Here is a 19,861-nt window from a genome sequence, read left to right as displayed (position 1 = left end):
CCCTTATAAGTATCAGCAAAAAGAGTCCAAGGGATCAAACACCCTTCTTGCTTCAGCTCAGTGTCCTGCAATTCCTTTTGAATATTAAGCTTCCATGTGGTTGTTCTGAGGCTTTTGTAATATGACCAAACAATCCTGGCTAATTTGGGCAAGGGCTATTATCTACAATTTACAGATAGGGAGCCAGAGGTGAAAGGAAGTTCAGTAGATGATCTATGGCCATCACGTTCATTTTCGAAACCACGTCGGATTTAGCACACAGATTTTCCAACTCCCTGCCTGATCTGAGCTTCTTAGGGGAAAATGGCAGTTGCTTCTCAGTTGTCGACATCATTAATGCAGAGGAACAGAGGCATAGATAATCCCAAATGGTGAGTAATGCTCACGCCATTTCTCCTGCTCTGGATATTTGCTTTGGAAGCTTCTTGCCAGCCTCAGAATAGAGGCACCTGGCTGTGGGAGGCCACCCCAACCTCATTCCACCACTCACCTGCTCAAAGCCACCCACCCCCTGCTCCATGAAGACCAAGGGACATCAGATAAAGGGGAAGAGGCTATATAATGCCTTCCTAGGCTGGCACGGAGTGGCAGAGGGAGGCAGAGAATAAGGTGTTTTGATTTAAAAGGACCCCCGCCACGCAGCAAGCTAGCAGAACAGTAACAGTAAATGAGACAATGAATTGTGTCCACCGAAGTCTTCTGGATTCTGATTCATTACGTTAATAAGGGTGTGAGAGCCAGAAGTTGACTGTATTCTGATTTCATGGCTGGGGGACCCAAGGCTCAGAAGGGGGGAACATCCAAATTTAAGGTCGGAGTCCAAATTCCGTCTCCTAGCTCCTGATTTCAATTTAGTTGGTCTAATTACTACTATATCCTAATGACTATGGAGGTTTTTGAGCCAGATGCCTCCAAAGGCCTGGACCTGGGTAGACACGCAAGCAATGCTTAAGGTGGAGAAATAGTGGGGCTGGAGCCAAGAGCAGCCAACTCCTCAAATTCATTCAACAAATATTGAGAACCTGCCAAGTGCCAGGGAGCAGGGATTGGCACAGGAGGAGAGCACAAGGGAAATCCGACATTGACCATGGCCTGAGGAACCCAGGGTTGGAGGGGAGAGAAGACATGTAATAGAAATCGTTGTAATACCTTCAGAGAGGACAATGAGATGAGATTTAAGAGAGCTTCATTTATTCTTCCATTCAATTAAATCATTCATTCAGTCATGCAGGCCCTGTCTTAAGTGCTCTGGATATAAAGATAGGAAAAACTGGTCTTTGTCCCCAGAAGCTACCATTCAAATACTGACTCTGAGTCACCAGGGAGTTTTTCAGAACACAGTACCCCAGGTCCCCAATCCAGACCACTGATTCTGAATCTCTGGAATTGACACTCAAGAAACCTGAAGCTCAGATTCTTGGTGTTATCATTCTGGGTTTGGGTACTGATCTGTGGGATAACAAGGGAAGGGAGCCCAGAGGAGGGACAGCCAGAGATAGGGAGAAAGGCTTTCTGGCCCACCTCACCCAGGAAGACTTCCCTGACCTGCCCAGCACATTGGTCTGCATGTCCTCTGACCCCAACCTCCACTGCACATCCCATATCTCCTGCGATATTTTTGGCTGACTGGTCAACTTCATTGGATTCTGGGTGTATCTTACTTCTGAAGCTGAGTGCTCCCATGTTCCAAGGTCATTGTGATGAGGGTTCCAGGGGCCTTGTGACACACACTGGCTGGTTCTGTTCAGGTATGGGAAGTCAAGGAGAGGCCCAGTCCCCTCTGGGAATGCAACTCATCCCACAAAAGGAAGATCTCCTTGCCCTGCTAAATAAGCATCAGTCAGAGCTCCGAGTGAGCTCTGGTCAAAGGCTGCTTTGAAGACAGCCAGCAGGGCCCATGACCACCCTCTCTCCTGAAAACAGCCTCTCTGCCAGATGGTCAGCCTCCTTCATCCTGGTGCGTGTTCTTCATCAGCTACAAGTCCCTCCCTCCCCAACTTCTGGTTTGCATTAGGGCTACTTTCCCCCTGTTGGGTTGGAAAGACTAGAACCCTGAGCTGGCCTAGAAGGTTGAGTGGGGTAAGTTGTACCTTGATCTGACATCAGCACTAACAACAGGACTGGAACACACAGGTCCTCTTGTTCCATTTCACCCTTCTCTCTAAGCCAGTTACCTTTCCCTGTATGTGATATTCTAACTCTAATGAGTTCTAGGTTTGCAAGTACAAGCTTGAAGATGCTGATAAATTTTCTTGGTGCTTTTGCCAACAATTTTGGTATGCTGCCACCAGGTGGCAGTAATGCTTTTGTTAGGAGGTGGTTTCCAGTCCACTTAATAAAATACATCTATTCATTAAAAGGCAGCCTCAGTCACAAAAATTTTCCACACAGTATATTTTTCAAAATCATAATAACTAATTATAATGACCTTAACCAATCTTGAATTTCATTAATCATACTGATTCAGAGAATGATACGTAAAAAAGCAGAAATGCAAAATGGGCACATATCTCCCTGAGTTTTATTTCATTTTTTTATATTCTTTTTTGTTGTTGTTGTTTCCAGTATTAATTTAAATTCTAGTTAGTTAATATATAGGGTAATATCAGTCTCTCCCTGAGTTTTAAATGTTATTGCTTTGTTGCAGATTATTACCAGGTCCTGATTTCGATTTTCTTTATTTCTATCCATTTCTCTGAACTTATAGACTGATAATAATAAAACAACAAATGGCCACATAGCCTCTGTTATGTACAATGGTTCTAAATGCTTTATTTATAGTCCCTTATTCTCACCATAACCGTATACGAGGTAGATGATGCTATTATCTGCATTTTATGAAAAACTTGCCAGCACAGAGACTAAACAGCTTGCCTAAAGCCCCCAGTTGGTATGTGGCAGAGCTGGTGTTTAGAGCCAGGCTGTGGACCCCATATTCTATGTCAGTGATTCTCAAAGTGTGGTGCCCAAAACTGTAGCATTAGCATCAATGGGGGCACTTGTAAGAAATGCAGACTCTTGATCCCCGGGTGATCTGAACCAAAAATGCTGGAGGTGGGGTCCAGTGATCTGTGTTTTGACAAGCACCCCAGATGAGTGTGATATGCAACTAACTTCGAGAATCACTGTTTTAAACCATTCATTTCATCACTATGTTATATGGATGATACACCCCCACACCCGATTGATAACAATCACCCAGGTAACTTTCAAGTCGCACATATGCGTACTCCTCCCCAATTTTAATATGCCTTCCCTCCTTGGGCCACCCTGTTCTCCCCTGGGTGAGAACCACTGACATGATGAGTCACCATACTGCTGAGAGTGTGTCTTGTCCCTCAAGGGAACTCAGGTGGAAGAGGCTGGGAACCGTAAGTAGCCAGTGACCTACTGGCCTGGGGGCTCTGTTCCTAGAGGTGTTCAGAGCAACATGGCCTCAAAAACCTTTCTGGAAAGTTTGCCTTATCCTCCAGTAACTTTCCTAATTTAGTAAGAATGTTACAGAAAATCTTTAACCCAATGAAGCAGAATGGGAGGGGTTGGGGGGGAAGATGTATGCCTACAGCCTGGGCCTCTGGCAGGAGGAAGATGTAAGAGAAACCGAGCCACTTAGGACTCCTACTTCCTACCCCCCTCTCTAGAGGAAACATGACCAAGGTGTCCCCTGGGTCGCTGGTGGCGAGTTTTAACCTGCTTAAGCGTACCATGAAGGTGGGAGATTGCCACACTGCTCCATCTGGCAGCCCTCTTCCTGAGAGACCAGGAAAGCAAACGCTACTGCAGAGCTAACGGGTATCCAGCACCTCATGGGCCCTGTATCACCTCCTGGATCACCGGGTAATTGGACCCAGATGGTGGGCGCAGGGTGTTATTAGATAAGTGGAGCAAGAAATGGGGGAATATGGGAATATGAAGATGGATTTGAGAGATCATGGAATTGACAATCACTCTTACTTTGAAAGACCCCAGATACAGGTTATGGTCTATGATTTCTGGCATAGAGAGGTGGTGTGAATGTACTAGAAAAGAGAGAGAGGGGACCTCCATGTGGAAATTTTCCCTTTAGGCCTCTGCAGGTCAACAAGCTTCTTGTGTTTGTCCTTGGCTTGCTAGCAAATGTCTTAGATGAATGTTCTTGTGGTTGGCCTGTAGTTTGTTTAGGTTTTGCTCACAGAAGTAGTGGACATAGGGAAATTGAGTTTCCTGGAAGGAGAAGTCAGTGACTTTTTTTTTTAAGAGACAACGAGAGCAGGGGAAAGAGGCCGGAGAGAGAGAGAGAGAGAGAGAGAGAGAGAGAGAATCTTAAGCAGGCTCTGTGCTCAGCACAGAGACCTATGCAGCACTCCATCCCACAACCCTGGGATCAGGAGTTTGACACTCAACTGACTGAGCCACCCAGGCACCCCACAAGTCAGTGACTCTTTGTAAGCAAATTCAGCCATGGCAAAGTGGGGAGATGGCTAATTGTTGCAGGTAGAGGTCGAGAAATGTAAATCCACTGAGCACTCAGCCAATACCTTCTTGTGACGTTTCTAATTATCTCTGCCTCATTGTGCTAATGCCATATCTCTTAGGGTTTCTGTGCATATTACTTACTTTGCCACCTTTTCATTGCACTTGACCCTTTTTTCGTATCTTTGTTCATCATTTATTTTTTAACCTTTCTATATGACATTAGATTTTAAGGTATGCCTTTTGTCATCAGCTTGTATCTGGTATGTTTTTTTTTTTTTCAAATGGAATATGCATGTATTTTTTATTCAAATGGAAAATCTTTGCTTTTTACTCTCCCTAGGAGCATGGAACTGGGGTTAAACACCCTGATTCTTGCACCAAACAGCTCTGGGCTCAAATCTCAGCCCTAATATTTACTGTATGGCTTCAGATATACTAAATAACCCTCTTCTGGCCTCAATTCCCTGATCTGTAAAACGGTGCAATGACCACACCTACCTCATAGGCAGTTTCAAAGATTAAATGATAAATATAAAGTGTTTAGAACAGTGCTTGGCACCTCATCAATGCTTCGTAGATGTTTACAACTAATCAGAGAATATAAGGCATTTATTTTCATAATTGATTTCTTTGGGTTTCTATCATGTTTTACGTTTTATGCTTTTCTTAACTCCTTGTTGTTTCCTGTATTATTTACTTTTACTTTTAAAGGGGATTAAAAGGAAAATGCCTTGTTCCTATAACCCTCTAATTTTTAAAGTAAAAAATAAAACAACTTCTTCTCACTCTATCCTTCACTCTAATAAAAAAATTACATTTGTAGTTAAAAATTCTTCCTACAAAAGACACTCTAGGCCTAGACGGCTTCACTGGTAAGTTATAGCAAATACTGAAGAAAGAAATAATACCAATTCTATACAAATTATTCTAAAAAATTTAAACGTGAGAATACATCCCTGCTCATTCCATGAACCCAACACTACCCTGGTACCAAAATCAAAGAAATTGCAAGAGAAGAAAACTATAGACCAATATCTCGCATGAACATTGATGCAAAGATTGTAAATAAAATTTAGCATGCAGTATCCAATAACGTATAAAAGGATAACATATCACCAGTGGGCTTACCCAAGGGATGCAAGGCTGATTTAACATTCAAAATCACTCAATATAATTTTCCATATTAACAAACTAACAAACTAAAACCATATGATCATTTCAACAGATGCAGAGTATCATTTGAAAAAAAATGCAATAGCCATTCCTGAAAAACACTCTCCGTGAACCAGGAATGGAAGGGAGCTTCCTTAATCTGATAAAGGGCAGCTACAAAAAAGCCTGCAGTTAACATCATACTGAATTATGAAAGCTTGAATCCTTTTCCTCTAAGATTAGGAACAAAACAAAGATGTCTACTCTCAACACGTTCACTCACCGTGGCACGGGAGGCTCTAGCCAGTGCATAAAACAAAAAATAAATAAATAGAAGGCATCCAGACTGGAAAGGAAGAAGTTAACCTGCCTTTATTCACAGACAACATGATCATCTATGTCAGGGCTGGTAAACTTTTTTTACAGAGGTCTAGATAGTAAGTATGTTAGTTTTTATGTGCCACATGTCTCTGTCGCAACTACTTAACTCTGCTGTTTTAGCAAGAAAGCAGCCACAGATAATACATAAATGAGTGGGCACAACTGTGTGCCAATAAAGCTTTATTTAAAAAAAAAAAACTGGTTGCAGGCCAGATTTGGTCCATGGAGTTGTAGTTTACTGATTGTTGGCCTCTATAATAAATCCCATGGAATCCACAAAAGCCACTAGGACTAATAAGGTGGCAGAATACAAGATCAAGATACAGAAATCCATTGTATTTCTATATATAGCAATAAATAGTTGGAAGTGGGAAGTTTAAAAACGACACCTTTTAAAACAACATCCTCCCCCACCAAAATAGTTAAGGATAAATCTGACAAAATATATGAATAGCCTATACCGGAAATCACAAAACAATGCTGAGAGACATTAAAGATCTAAATAGATGGAGAAGTATACCATGTTCATGGGTCAGAAAGCTCAATATTGTTATCAATTCTCCCCAAATTGACCTATAAATTCAGCACAGTTCTCATCAAAATCACAGCTGTCTTTACTGTCGAAATTGACAAGTTGACTAAGATTCATATGGAAATTCATTGCTAAAGTCCATCCATTCCCTTTCATAATTAAGGATCCCAGGACACAGCCCAACTTTGCCTATTCTCTCCTGCCTCCTGCCACAGGGCATGCGAGTGTTGGAGACTGAACATAGGTTTGGAGAACATGATGGCAGTCAGAGGGATGGAAGCCTGGCTCTGGTCTGCTCAGACAACCATGTCTGTGCACTTGGGACATGGCATCAGGACAGACTCCCCCCACCCTCAAAGGTTAGGTCAACTCCAATGAGGGTTGGTATCTTCTTGGGCCCATGTGTCCTATTTTGGTTCAGAAAATAGAGCGTGTTTGAGTTAGTAAAGATGCTCAATCCATCCCTATCAAAGGTAAAATCAGTAGAAATTATCCCAAATCTTGTCTGTGGGCTCTTAGGGTTTTGTTTCCAGTGCTAAACTGATATCTCATAGCTTGCCTCTCTCTCGTGATCAGTGGACCAGAAGCATCAGAAATCTCCCAGGGGCCTGTTAGAAATGCATCACCCTGTGTTATGCTGAGCGAAATNAAAAAAAAAAAAAAAAAAAAAGAAATGCATCACCCTGGGCCCCACCCCAGAACTTCTGAGTCAGAATCTATACTTTATGAAGATCCTCAGGTGACTGATCTGCAAATTTGAATTTGAGTCACACATGTGCATAGTCAGGTGTATTCAGGAAGTTGAGAGTGTATATATCAGACAAGTCTAGTCACCTGCCAAGCTCTATCCATCCACACACCTTCATGTCTGCAATGTGGCATTTCAAGATATGCTTCTCTCCAGTAGAAGATTCCTGACAGGAGCTTTTACCTCCTGATTACTGCCTTATGAGCATTTTTAATTACTTTGCATGCAGCACACTCACCTCCCCCCCATCTCTCTCTCTCTCTCTCTCTCTCACACACACACACACACACACACACACACATGCACGCATGCACGCACACACACACGCGCAAGTGAGCGCACACATCTCTTACATAAACCAGAAACCATTCCTTATGAGGAATTGTTTTACTCTTCCAGGAAAGGCAAAATGAAGCCCATGGGTGTGTTTAATTTGTGCTTATTTTATATTTTTCCATTATCAAAGCAGTACACATTATTACAGAAAAGTTAAAAAATACAAGAAAAAGGAAAAAAATGTAGAATCCTATTTCTCAAAGACAATCACTCTTGCTTTTAGTGGGGATTTTTGATATGGGTGGAGACTTTCTTTTCAGTTTTTTTTCCTACCAGAATCTTAATCATGTTAATTCACTATATATTAGAGTATATAAGGTGTAGCTTTTATAATATATGACTTAGGTGTACAAGAAGAATAGCACATAGAAAGGATAGAAGATAGATACTGAAGTATAATTTTGTACTCTGCTTTTTTCTGTTAACATTTTAATTTTTCCAGATTATTATTCACTCCCTATCAGCATCATTTTTTATACCTCACAATATTCCATTGAGTATACAAACTGTAGTTTGTTTAACTATTCCCTTATTCCATAATGTTTAGAGCACATGCGTTTTTCATTTTGGTAAGTAATGTGCAGTGAAAATTATTGTGCTTTCAGCATTTTTGTAGAACTTTGCACTGATTTTTTCAAGATAGATTTCCAGAAGTGAGTCAGAGGCTCAAAAACTCCAGAGTATAGCGTTGAAAAAGCTCAGTCGTTTGAGCATCTGACTTCAGCTCAAGTCATGATCTCGTGGTTCATGAGTTTGAGCCCCGCATCCGGCTCGCTGCTGTTAGCACAGAGTCCGCTTCAGATCCTTTGTCCCCCTTTCTCTGCCCCCTCCCCACTTACTCTCTCTCAAAAATAAATAAGACACTGAAAGAAAGGAAGAAAGAAAGAAGAGCACACTTAAAAGTTTCTTAACAGAGGGCTGAAGTGATTGTCCTTGCCAGGTGAAGAGAAAACCACCCATTGACAAGACGGAATGGGATGCCTTCTTTGATGAGAACGGTCTCTTGGCCAAGTCACGAGACTTCATATGTGTTAACATCCTGGAAAGGGTACAGACCCCAAGGCCTTGCCCTGGCACTGGGGGGCATGGGTGGGAAGGGGGCAGGCATGGAGTTTGGAGAGGCCCTTTCGGCAGGCACCCCCGAGGGCCCGTGACCTCTCACCCGTCACCCGCCCCACAGGGTCTGCACCCCTTCGTGAGGACAGAAGCCTGGAAGTTCCTCACGGGTTACTACTCATGGCAGAGCTCAAAGGATGAGCGGCTCACAGTGGACAGCACAAGGAGGTAGAACATTCCAGATCCTGTCAGGGGAGGATGGATGGCAGTGCGGGTGGGAGGGAGTGGCCACCCGAGCCTGACAAGTTCAGTCTTCTTGCCTCAAACAGATTCCTTATTCTGAGAGACAAAACCCCCATGTGCTCCTGACCCATGGCCTGAGCACAGGGCACCAGCACATTCCCACCCAGCTCCATTCAGCAGCCCACACACTGTCCTGCATGGGCTTCATTCCAGCAACTTCTCTGGCCTGCCACCATCCCATCGCATCCTTCCCTAGAGCCTGTGTGCCTATCTGAGCTGAAGATTCCTGCACAAGGGGCAGTGGGGAATAATCTGGGGCAGTAGGGGAAACTGAGGATCCACTTGAAGATTCATACACAAGGGGCAGTGGAGAATAATCTGGGGCAGTAGGGGAAACTGGGGGTCCACCTGGAACACCGGAGTCCTGAGGGCCCTGACAAGAGCCTATATTAGTTTCCTGAGGCTGCTGAAACAAGGCGCCACAAACCGGGGGCTTTGAGGCAGCAGGAATGTGTTCTCTTGGTTCCGGAGGTCAGAGGCTCCAAAGCAAGAGGCCAGCAGTGCCACGTTCCCTTCAGGGGAGAATCCTTCCGTGGCTCTTTGAGGTTCTGGTGACTCCGGCTGTTCTTCCAATCTCTGCCTCCGTGGTCATATGTCACATGGCCTGCTCGCCTTCTCTCTGTCTCACCTTTGTGTATTTCTGTGTGTCCTCAGAAGGACACTCATCCTTGGATTTAGGGTCCACCTGGATATTCGAGATTGATCTCATCTCGAGATCCTTAATTATACCTGCAAAGGCCCTTTTCCAAATAAGTTCACATTCACAAGTTTCGGCAGCTAAGGCATGGACATATCGTTTGAAAGGCCACCATTCAGCCCCCTACATCCCTAAGCCAGTGTTAATAATGGACACTAGACACTGCCTCATCCAACCCTTCCGATTCCAAGGCAGAGGTGCCAGTATTCTCCCCATTCTACAGAGGAGGAAACTGAGGCTTAGGTATAGTGATGTCCGCAAGGCCTGACCTTAGTTGCAAACACCCAGTTATTAATTTGTGGAGCCAGGATTCAGGAGCAGCCGTGGGACCCCAGAGCCACAAGATTGAACCTGCCTCCAGGCTGCCCTCCAGGAGCACATTAGAGCGTGGTTAGGTGCCGGTTGGGGTGAGAAGGGGCATCACAGGTAGGGGGCGCTACATCCAGGAGAGAGTTGCGCAGAGTTCCTTTGATTTGCCAGGAGGAGGAGGCTGCCTCTTTCAGCCTCAGTTCTGTCTTCACAGGAAGAACTATGAGGCCTTATGTGAGATGTATGAAAAGATTCAACCCCTTCTGGAAAACCTGCACCGGAACTTTATAGAGACTCGGAATAACATCGGTGAGCAGGGTCGGGTGGGGAGGGCGGGGTAGAGGGGTGGGCTTGAAGCCAGTCCTGCCCCCTTCCTCAGTCATATCTGGGGGCCAATGATTCCCCTGGTTCCTGGGAGCTGCCTTCACAGGGGCCCGGAATTTTGCTAGCTAAACCTTGGTTAGTCCATCCACCATCTCTATGATGGGCCCTAGATGCCTAGCACCATTTTTCCCCTGGTGAGTGCTATTCCTGCTGCTTTGTCTTCATCATCTCTCCCCCTTGGGCCTTGAATTAGGCTGGGTTTTAATTGGACAGGACCATCGGAGTGGGATGGTGGGGCATTCCTGGCAGAGGGTCCTGCCTCATCAAAGATTTAGAGGTAGGGACACTGCCAAACAGCTCACAGGGTATGATGAGGGGTAGAGCCTCAGGGACCGATGTACTTTTCATAGCCCCCTTCTCCCTAGGGTGCCCTGGGTCTTACCCTTTGGGAGAATGCACTCATTCATGGACCCCCTGCTGGAGGCGATCGGGTGTCACCTCCCTGTCCCTTTTCTGCAACCTAGCCTATGACATTCAGAAACTCTACGACAAAGACCACCTAGGCAACGTCCTTATCGACAAGAAGAGACTGGAGAAAATCCTGCTCCTGAGTTATGTCTGCAATACCCAGGCAGGTGGGCCACAGCCCTGAGCCTCCCCACAGACCCCCGTTCTCAGGTCCTTCCTGCAATCCCTTCCCTGCCCCCAGCCAGCCCCTCCTCACAGCCCACTCCCTCCCCCCTCCAGAGTATCAGCAGGGCTTCCACGAGATGGTGATGCTTTTCCAGCTGATGGTGGAACATGACCATGAGACCTTCTGGCTTTTCCAGTTCTTCCTGCAGAAAACGGTGAGGGCTGAACCTGAGTTCCAGGACCACCTGCCCACCACTCCCCAAACAACCCCTTGAGGTCAGGCGGGTGCTGGCAGCCCCAGTCATTTCCTCCAGCCCTCAGGGTCCCAGAGGAGCCCAGACGGGCAACACTAACCCCAGGGAGGTTTGGGGCAGGGGGCGCTATGTGTGTTACAAGCATTGGAGTTGAGGAGAGGGCTAGAAGGGTGCTCTGGGTCTAACTCTCACCAAACCTTGAAAGAATGTAACCGGCCAGTCCCAGTGAAGCCTTCCTCTCCTGGCCACCCCCTCCCCAAACATGGCTCTGTCCCCACAAATCCTCCATGGCTCCCCATCGCCTCCAGAATAAAATCCAATAAATTTGGTCAGGCATTCAAGAACTATCTTTGGCCTTGTCTCTCAATGCTCCCTTCACACGCCCTGTGCTTCAGGCACAGCAGGGGACTCGGTAACCACCCCCCCAGACGTACCTCACAATGATCCCATTGAGGGCTTGTGAAGGTGCCACTCCCTGGAACAGCCTTGCTGGAAAACCTTTCCTTATGATCTGTGACAGGCTGTTCAGAATCTACCCTCACCCCTCTCTCCATCCCGGCAACAATGTGCTCCCGGCTCTTTCCTTGTCCTCATTGGTTCTGACCCACAGCTTGGGTATAGAGGCAGAACAGGGCACACTGCATGTGAGCCACATCTGAAACATCCCTGCACACACACATACACACACACACAGGTGCATACACATGTACACACACAGATCACATGTACACATACAGACGCTCATCCGGACACATGAGCCCAGCCTGGAGCCAGCCACACACAGGGCATCCAGAACCAAGATGCAGTCAAGCAGGGCTGGTTCTTCTGGTGCCCCCACATGGAGAAAGGTTCTCTTTCCCTCCCTCCCACCCATCTTTCTCAGGAGCACAGCTGTGTCATCAACATCGGAGTGGGCAAGAACCTAGATGTGCTCAACAACCTGATCGACTTCTTGGACCCCGTGTTTGCTGAGCACCTAAGTGAGTGGACCCCCACCTCAACAACCGTACATCTCCCCCCACAGGGCAGGCATGAGAGGGCACCGGGACCCAGTCCCCGGCATGGTGGGAGGGAGCCGATCACTTGGCTTTCTCTCCAGTCCCTGAGAGGAGGGTTCACCTAGATGGGGTTGGAATTTGGACAGTTGAAACTTCACCCCCAAACAGTCTCCAAAGGCAGTTGGAAGAGTGAGGGCCAAGCATCTCCTATTTCCCCAGTGTGTTGGCGCATTGGCGCTCCGCCCTCCGGGTCCCTTTGCTCTATTATGCACGCTGTCCTTCTGTTCCCTGACCATGGCCTCCCGGCTGACGCCCCCCTTCTCTCCTGCACAGGAGGGAAGGGTGCCGGGACCGTGCAGTCCCTCTTCCCCTGGTTCTGTCTCTGCTTCCAACGGGCCTTCAAGTCCTTCGAAGATGTCTGGAGGCTGTGGGAGGTGAGGTCTCCTTGGACGGAAGTGCTAGGCCCCACCCCTCCAGCATATGCAGCGGGAAACCGGTTTCCTTGCCTGCCCTTTATTACTGGCTCAGGTGCACTTACTGCGCCAGCGACCCTGCTCCCACCTTGTTGGAGGAGCTAAGGCATCGGCTTGTCCATCTGCTCATTCAGTCCCACCAGCACCTTCGGCAGGGCAGTCAGGGCGGGGCCTCTGGCCCATGCAGGGGGGAAGCCTAGCCTGCCCAGGCAGGCCTCCCTCTGCTCCACTTCCCCAGCTGCCCCTTCCTCCACCTTCCCCTCCATCTGAGTGCTATCTCCCTGCTGGCCCCTCACTCCTGGAGAAGGAGGGGCCCCCGAAAGGTCCAGTCAAAGGTGCAGTTCTTTGATCCCAGGTCCTTGGGCCATCGGCAGATGAACCTCCCTGGGACCAGACCCACCACCCACTTCTGCTCTGCCCAGCCCAGTCCTCAGCCTGGCATTTGATGCCGCACATGTCAGCTCCCACCTGCCTTTTCCCTCCCTCATGGCCTGTTAGTCTCCATGCCCACGTCCATGGCCACCCCTGGGCCTCTGGTGACACCCCCGGATCATTGATTTCTCATCAACCGTTGCTTTGCCAAAGCTCCCCTCAAATGCTACAGATAGTCACCTGGTCATTCTCTCACCCCCCGCCCCCGTCTCCTCCCCCTATCCCCACTCTGCGCCTCCCTCTCTCCCTTCCTCGGTCCCTCCTTCCCTCTCGTTCTCTCCTCCTCTTCCTTCCCTCCATCCAATGAATTCCCTGAAGGCTTTTCCTCTGAGCCCCGCAGCAGCCTGCACCAGGCCCAGGACCCTAGAGAGAATGAGAATGAGCAAGTCAGCAGTGAGGCCCAGGAATGGCTGTCCCCGGGGCGGGTTGCCCAGTCAGGGGGCGGGCCACCATCCAGGGTAGGCAGCAGTGCCAGGCCTCAAGGCCCAGGCTGCCCCTCCCCGGCTGCAGGTCCTGCTGACGGGGAAGCCGTGCAGGAACTTCCAGGTGCTGGTGGCCTACAGCATGCTGCAGATGGTGCGCGAGCAGGTGCTGCAGGAGAGCATGCTCAGCAATGACATCATCTTGGTGAGCCCTCCCACCCGCGGGCCGCGTGCCGCTGGCACCCTGCGCCGTTCCAGCCTTTGCCCCCCCCACCCCCCGCAGGAATTGTGCTGTCCCGAGCACTCTGTTGGCACTTATTCAGAGCAGCCCATTGAAGCCACACAACAAGTCTTATGCAGAGGGACATAACCATCACCGGTACCCCGATTTCACACAGGAAGTAACTGAGGCCTTGAACAGCTCTTAAAATCTAGGCTCACTGCCTCACAGTTAACCCTTTAGCCCTCGGGTCCTCCTGCGGCAAAAGAACCAAGAGTGTTCTGGCATTTCAAAAAAGCAGCTGAAGTCTGCTGTTTGATGTTTTTGAACCTCAAAAAACTCGAGGGTGGCAGCCCAGTTATAAAACAGGCCCTCCTTAGACATCCCTGAGTCACTCAGTGGGACCCTGGGACTCCCTTGAGCCCAGCAGGAAACCTGCATTTACCGTCTCCCCCAAAGACCAAGTTCCGGTGGTGACACTTCGGGCACTGTGCCAGGCTGGTTGGGGAGAGATCAGGTGGCCCCGGTGACTGCCACAGGCAGCGGCCTTGTCCCTTGAAGTGGTAGGCAGCCACCTGTGCCCAAGGAGACCTGTTCCGTCCGTCCCAGCTTCCTCTCCCCGCACAGGCCTGCAACAACCTCATTGACCTTGACGCCGATATGCTGATCTCTGCTGCCTGCTTGGTTTATGCTGATCTCATCCAGAGAGATGTAAGTTACCCTGATTATCTGTCTTCTTCCTCCTCCTCCTCCTCTTCCTCCTCCTCTTCCTCCAAGGAACCTTCTCTGACTTCCCAAGCCCAGCCCAGGCACATGGCGGGCATATTCGGCTCAGAGACAGTCTGTGCCTTGTTCTCTGAGGTTTTCCATCTGCATCTCCTGCCTCCCCAAGGAGACTGTGTTGCCCGAGGACACAGCCCTCACCCCCTCGTTCCCTGTGTCCCTCCCAGTGGGTCAGGCACAGGACTGAGCTCCCGGAGGTTCAGTAGACTGTCACTAGCTGGACAAACGTGAAGAGTGAGAGCGACAGACCAATGTCTGTCTGCCTCAACCTGCCAGAACCCTCCTCTTCCCCAGGCTCCTCCGTCCTTAAAGGATTTCTTTCTCTGAAGACACTCACAAGGGACAGATGCCCTCAATGGACAGAAGGAAGGGGTGCATCAGCCATGAAGTCCAACGGGGCAGCAGGGTGAGGGTGTAGGTAATACAACTATAGCAGAAACAGGCTCTGGAGTCAGTTTGTGCTGGGCAGTGAGTCTCCTGGGGACACGGAGGGCACAGAGGATTGTCTGTGCCTGATAAGAAGAGAGGCCTGGGGGCGGTGAAAAGGGCCACCACGAGGCTAGAGAGAGGGCAGGCCCCCCAGGGAGGCCTTGCGGGTCACAGCTGAGGGCCTTCCAAGGCTACGCTGGTTCCACATGCGGATGCAAACGTCATTACGTCATAAGGACGTAAACGACTTTGAGAACCTCCCTGCCTCCTGTGGAGGACAAATTGAACGTGTCCAGTAGGCCTGCTCAACCCCCAGGACCAGGGCCAGAGAGGAGGGCCTGACCACACGGCTCTGCCCACACGCCCCGCCTGTTCCCCCTTCCTCCCAATGCGGTGGTCGCACACGAAGTTGTTTTTCCAGGGCCTCCCTGGCTGACTGAGGAAGGACACAGCCCAAGTCTCTGGAGAGCAGGTCATTCCCCCTCCCTGGTTTCACAGCCTCCCAGCCACACCTGCCCTTCTCAGCCTGGAATGCATCCTCAGACCAAACTCTTTTCCTCACCCCCACTCAGTTTCTCCGGAGAACTGACCCCTGGCCCAGGCGGATCAGGTGCTCCCTGGGGTGGAAGCTCACGCTGGGTGTCCTCCCCCAGAGTGCGCCACAGCCCTGAGCCCACAGCCCTGTCTGCTCTGCCCCGAGGGCAGATGCTGGAGGCTGGCTCCAGCTGGTCCAGGGTTTCCTGAAGGATGGACGGTGTCGGTGAGGGAGGGATGAGAGAGCCACTAGAATCTTTCTGGTCACCAAGTAGGCATCTCTGCTCTGACTGGGGCTCAATTTTATTTTATAATAAAGTGTTTAGGGGACGGCACAGAAGTGGCATTTGCCTTAGACAATGATTTCTGATGACAAATATCTTTGATATGTAAGAATTTCCCAGAACATAGATTTGTAGAAGACTCCTGCATAACCTTTATCAATAGTGATTGAGGTAGGTGATTTAGATGCTTACCTATGGGGAAGGAAGGTATCTTTAGCATACAAGACAATGTTTTTAGCATAAAAAAGGGTGAAGTTAGTTCTTTGTGAGCAGGGGTCAATAGCTTATCTGCTTAAGGGGAAGTATTAAGAAAAACAGGTCTGTCAGGAAACACAATGTGTGCTCCCATAAATCACAAAAGAAGAAGTTCCTCAATAGGTTCCTTCACAGGGTGCAATCAGCATATTCAAGGCCAGAGTAAGTCACTCAGAATACTGATCAACAAAGATGTCTTGGGGGTCAGTGCTCCAAGCAGAAACAATTGGGTGGGGGTGGATATCGGTCACCATCTGACGGTAAGAGTCCCTGCAACTCACCTTAACCTCAAAGGGAGTCCTTCCTCAATCTATGAGCTCAGAAAGGGCTCCCAACAGGCAGACATGAGGGTTGGCCAGAAGGGGCTAAGCCTGCAGAGGGTCTGGGGCTGGCCTGGTGCACCCATACCTGCTCGGCAAGCGTGTTCACCTGCGTGCCTGTGCGCACATGCATGTGCACAGGCACCCCTGCCCGGGGGCCACGCCTTTTCAGAGGGGTTGATGGATGGGCAGGAAGCATCCACTGGTTTTGCGGTGCCCCTGGCCCTCGGGAGGAGGCAAAACTATCTTCCTCACTCTTCTCCAGCTGCCCCCTTCTGCTCTCATCCTGTCACTGTCAGTGACTGTCACTCAAAAGGCACTACATCCCCAATTAATGTCTGGTCTCCTTCCCCTCAAGTGACAATCCCCATCCATGGCTGGTGCTGAGTCTCTTGGCTGCTGTATGTCTTCTGGAGGTGGCGGGACGGGGGTAGGGGGGGGTTGCTGAAGAGCACAGCCCTGTTCCTCCCACGAGGGTCTTTTCTGCATGGCTGAAGGGCCAGCACTTGCCGGGCAGGAAGGCACATGGGTAAGTTCACATACTTCTTGGGTTCATGTTCCCAAGACAGTGTATGTAAGTAAGGGTTCCTGCATGGAATACCGGTCTCCAAGAACAAAACTGTGTTTTCATTTCACCAAAGAACCAGAGAAAAGGCATTTAGGCACACCAACAGGGACCTTGGGGAGAGTCCATAGACACAGGAGATTGTTTTCCTGATGCATCCTTTGGCCGGGCAGCATTAGTTGGCCTATGATTGTTGGTTGAGACATCTACACGGTGCCAGACATCTACTCCAAAACTAAAATTCTCGAGAACTCACTCTCTAGGCTGATGGGTTTTGAACCTGTCTTTAAAATCGTGTGGTTTTAAAAAAATTTTTTTAATGTTTTATTTATTTCTAGGAGAGAGAGAGACAGCGTGAGCAGGGGAGGGTCAGAGAGAGACAGAGTGACAGACTCTGAAACAGGCTCCAGGCTCTGAGCTGGCAGTCAGCACAGAGCCCGATGCGGGGCTTGAACCCACGAACCGCGAGATCATGACCTAAGCAAAAGTCGGACGCTTAACCAACTAAGCCACCCAGGCGCCCCTAAAATCGTGTGTTTTTAAGACCATCATTACACAATGTTTCTCAAGGGCCCAGTGTTTGAAGTTTGGGTGGGGAGTCCAGGGCCCTCCTCCCTGTGATCCCCCTCATGCCCCTCCTCGAACCTCACGTCATTCCCTGCAGAACCTCTGGCTATTGGGAGCTTGTTTGAAACCTCTGTTGGTCTTAAATATGAACTGGATTAAGTCCCAACACTGAATTGATCCAGGTTCAGATAAATCCAGGCTATGTAGTGATGGGAGCAAAGGTCTTAGAAGACTTTTCTCAGCTCATCTGCAGCACCCCTGGCCAGATTAGGATCTTCCCGCTATGCTGCTATGGTATCACAGAGCCAGCCCAGGCTTCCCCTCACTTCCTTTATCACTTTCTCACCCAGTGTTATGTTTTTCCTAGTAAGGTCTACACCAGAGATAGAACTATGAGAAGCTTTGAAATCCTAGAGCCTGGGGCATCTGGCTGGCTCAGTCAGTTGAACATCCGACTCTTGATTTTGGCTCAGGTCATAGTCCCAGGGTTGTGGCATTGAGCCCTCATTGGGCTCCATGCTGAGTATGGAGCCTGTTTGAGATTCTCTCTGTCTCTGTCTCTGTCTCTCTGTCTGTCTCTCTCTCTCCCTGTCCCTCTCCCCCAGTTGTCTGGGGGAGACCCTGTCTCCTCTCTTTCTCTAAAATAAAATTTAAAGAAACAATAAAGGATTAAATAACAAATAAAGGATTGAAATCCTAGAGCCTAAGTTTCCTTTAGTGTAGAGACTGTGCTGATCTAAATAACTGGTTAATCCAACACACATTTATTGACTCCTTACTGTGATCTGCCTACTGTCCAGACACTGAGAATTCAAGAGTGGGGAAAAGAGACACACTCCCTGTCTCCAGGTCACTGAGAGTTGAGTGGGGACCAGATAATCACCTCAAAGAAGGTATAATTGCAAATCTGCTTCTGTGCTCTGAAAGAAAGGAACAAGGCTCTATGGGAGAAGATAACAATTAGTGGTGGTGGTGGCGACGTCAGGTGATGATGGTGGTACTAATGGTGATATTAGCAATGATGCAGCGTTGGTGGCTGAGGTGGCCTCATGTAAGTTTTGGTGATGATGACGGGGACATCTGTGAGCTTGGTGGTTGTCAGTGATGTTCTTGGTGCTGGCGGTGTGGTAGAGATGGTGGCAGAAGTGTGATGTCATTGAAGGTGGTAGATGTGGTGCCGTGGTGATGTCAGTAGTAGCACTGGTGGCAGAGGTATAATATCAATTCTGGCAGTGATGGAGATGTGGCTGCTGCTGCTGCTGCTGGTGACTTTCATGCTGTCAATAAAAACTTGCCAAGCGTCTACAATGGCCACCTCTGTGTTGATACTGATGATGGTGAGGGTGATGATGGCACTCGATCATGATGGAGATGAACACAGTGATAAATGTGTATTCTGGAAAACCTAGTGCCAAACATGCTCCCAATGAGCAAGACCTAAATATAGTATCTTTAGGGGTGCCTGGGTGGCTCAGTCAGTTGGGCAGCTGACTTTGGCTCAGGTCATGACCTCACAGTTCGTGGGTTGGAGCCCTGCATCAGGCTCTTTGCTGACAGCCAGCTCAGAGCCTGGAGCCTGTTTCAGATTCTGTGTCTCCCTCTCTCTCTGACCCTCCCCTGCTCACACTGTCTCTCTCTCTCTCTCAGAAAATAAATAAATAAATAAATAAATAAATAAATAAATAAATAAATAAATAAAGTATCTTTAAAAGGGTCATAGTGGCCATGAGCATAGGAGTGTCTAGGCCTTGTCCAAGCTTTCCAAAACCTGGTCCTGAGCCTGATGTATAAGCTTGGATTGGCAGCGTTTCTTCAATGACCTCACCACCCCCTCTCCTCCCATCATTCTTGTGGTTCATTCTCTCCTCTCTGGCCACCTTGAGTGACCCCAAGCCTACTCTGTTCCTGGAGCCAGCTCAGTGGCTCTCTACCCACTAAGAGTTTGCAGAGGCAGCTCTCGGGGCCCCAGAGCCTGTGTTTCAGACTCAGAGGGGGAAAGGAGGTGGAGGAGGCCAGCAGAGCCTTGGCCTGGGCTGAAGCTACAGACCCTTGTCCAGCGAGGGGGAAAGGCTCCCCCTAGCTGNAGGGAGGGGGGGGGGGCTCCAGTGCCCAGGACCCAGCCCCATTGACCAGACTGGTCCTGCGAAGAGGACAAGAGGGGAAGGAAGACAGCAAGAAAGAAGGGAACGAAGGAAAAAGAGAAGTTTTAGCAAACTGAGGGAGGGAGTGAAATAGGAGGGAATAGGAAGTCTCTTCCTCAGCTAACTAATGCCTGTCACTCACATCAAGGGCCACCCACAGAGCCAGCAGTGTTGGTTGGTTGAACGTGGCAAAGTGACAAATGGCACCTGTGTAAGGATCCTCCAGGCCACTGCTACTGGCTGGTGTGTTTCAGAGAC

The 19,861-nt window shown here is 48.8% G+C and overlaps 1 protein-coding gene across 2 annotated transcripts; it reads left to right on the top strand.

The window, feature by feature from the left end:
- The first annotated feature begins 1,756 nt into the window (after positions 1–1,756).
- On the top strand, positions 1,757–14,947 carry TBC1D21 (TBC1 domain family member 21). Of its 2 annotated transcripts, XM_077748465.1 has the most exons (11): positions 1,757–1,957; positions 8,545–8,652; positions 8,785–8,888; positions 10,184–10,278; positions 10,818–10,928; positions 11,041–11,141; positions 12,064–12,160; positions 12,512–12,612; positions 13,594–13,710; positions 14,353–14,436; positions 14,803–14,947. In XM_077748465.1, the coding sequence occupies exons 1-11, from the start codon at positions 1,898–1,900 to the stop codon at positions 14,833–14,835; spliced, it is 1,011 nt and encodes a 336-aa protein (XP_077604591.1). In that variant the 5' UTR covers positions 1,757–1,897; the 3' UTR covers positions 14,836–14,947. The 2 variants fall into 2 exon arrangements, with proteins under 2 accessions (XP_077604591.1, XP_077604596.1); XM_077748470.1 differs by lacking the exon at positions 8,545–8,652.
- The last annotated feature ends 4,914 nt before the right edge of the window (positions 14,948–19,861 follow it).

The sequence above is a fragment of the Crocuta crocuta genome, unplaced genomic scaffold (genome assembly GCF_008692635.1).
Source record: "Crocuta crocuta isolate KB4526 unplaced genomic scaffold, BGI_CrCroc_1.0 scaffold130, whole genome shotgun sequence".
NCBI classification, from domain to species: domain Eukaryota; kingdom Metazoa; phylum Chordata; class Mammalia; order Carnivora; family Hyaenidae; genus Crocuta; species Crocuta crocuta.
This window is presented reverse-complemented; position numbering and strand designations above follow the sequence as displayed.

Excerpts from the sequence above, each read along its gene's own strand:
- TBC1D21 (XM_077748465.1), top strand. The coding sequence starts at position 1,898 with ATGACCACCCTCTCTCCTGAAAACAGCCTCTCTGCCAGATGGTCAGCC. Across the intron at positions 11,142-12,063 it reads AGTTCTTCCTGCAGAAAACG|GAGCACAGCTGTGTCATCAA; the intron begins GTGAGGGCTGAA and ends CATCTTTCTCAG. Across the intron at positions 12,161-12,511 it reads CGTGTTTGCTGAGCACCTAA|GAGGGAAGGGTGCCGGGACC; the intron begins GTGAGTGGACCC and ends TCTCCTGCACAG.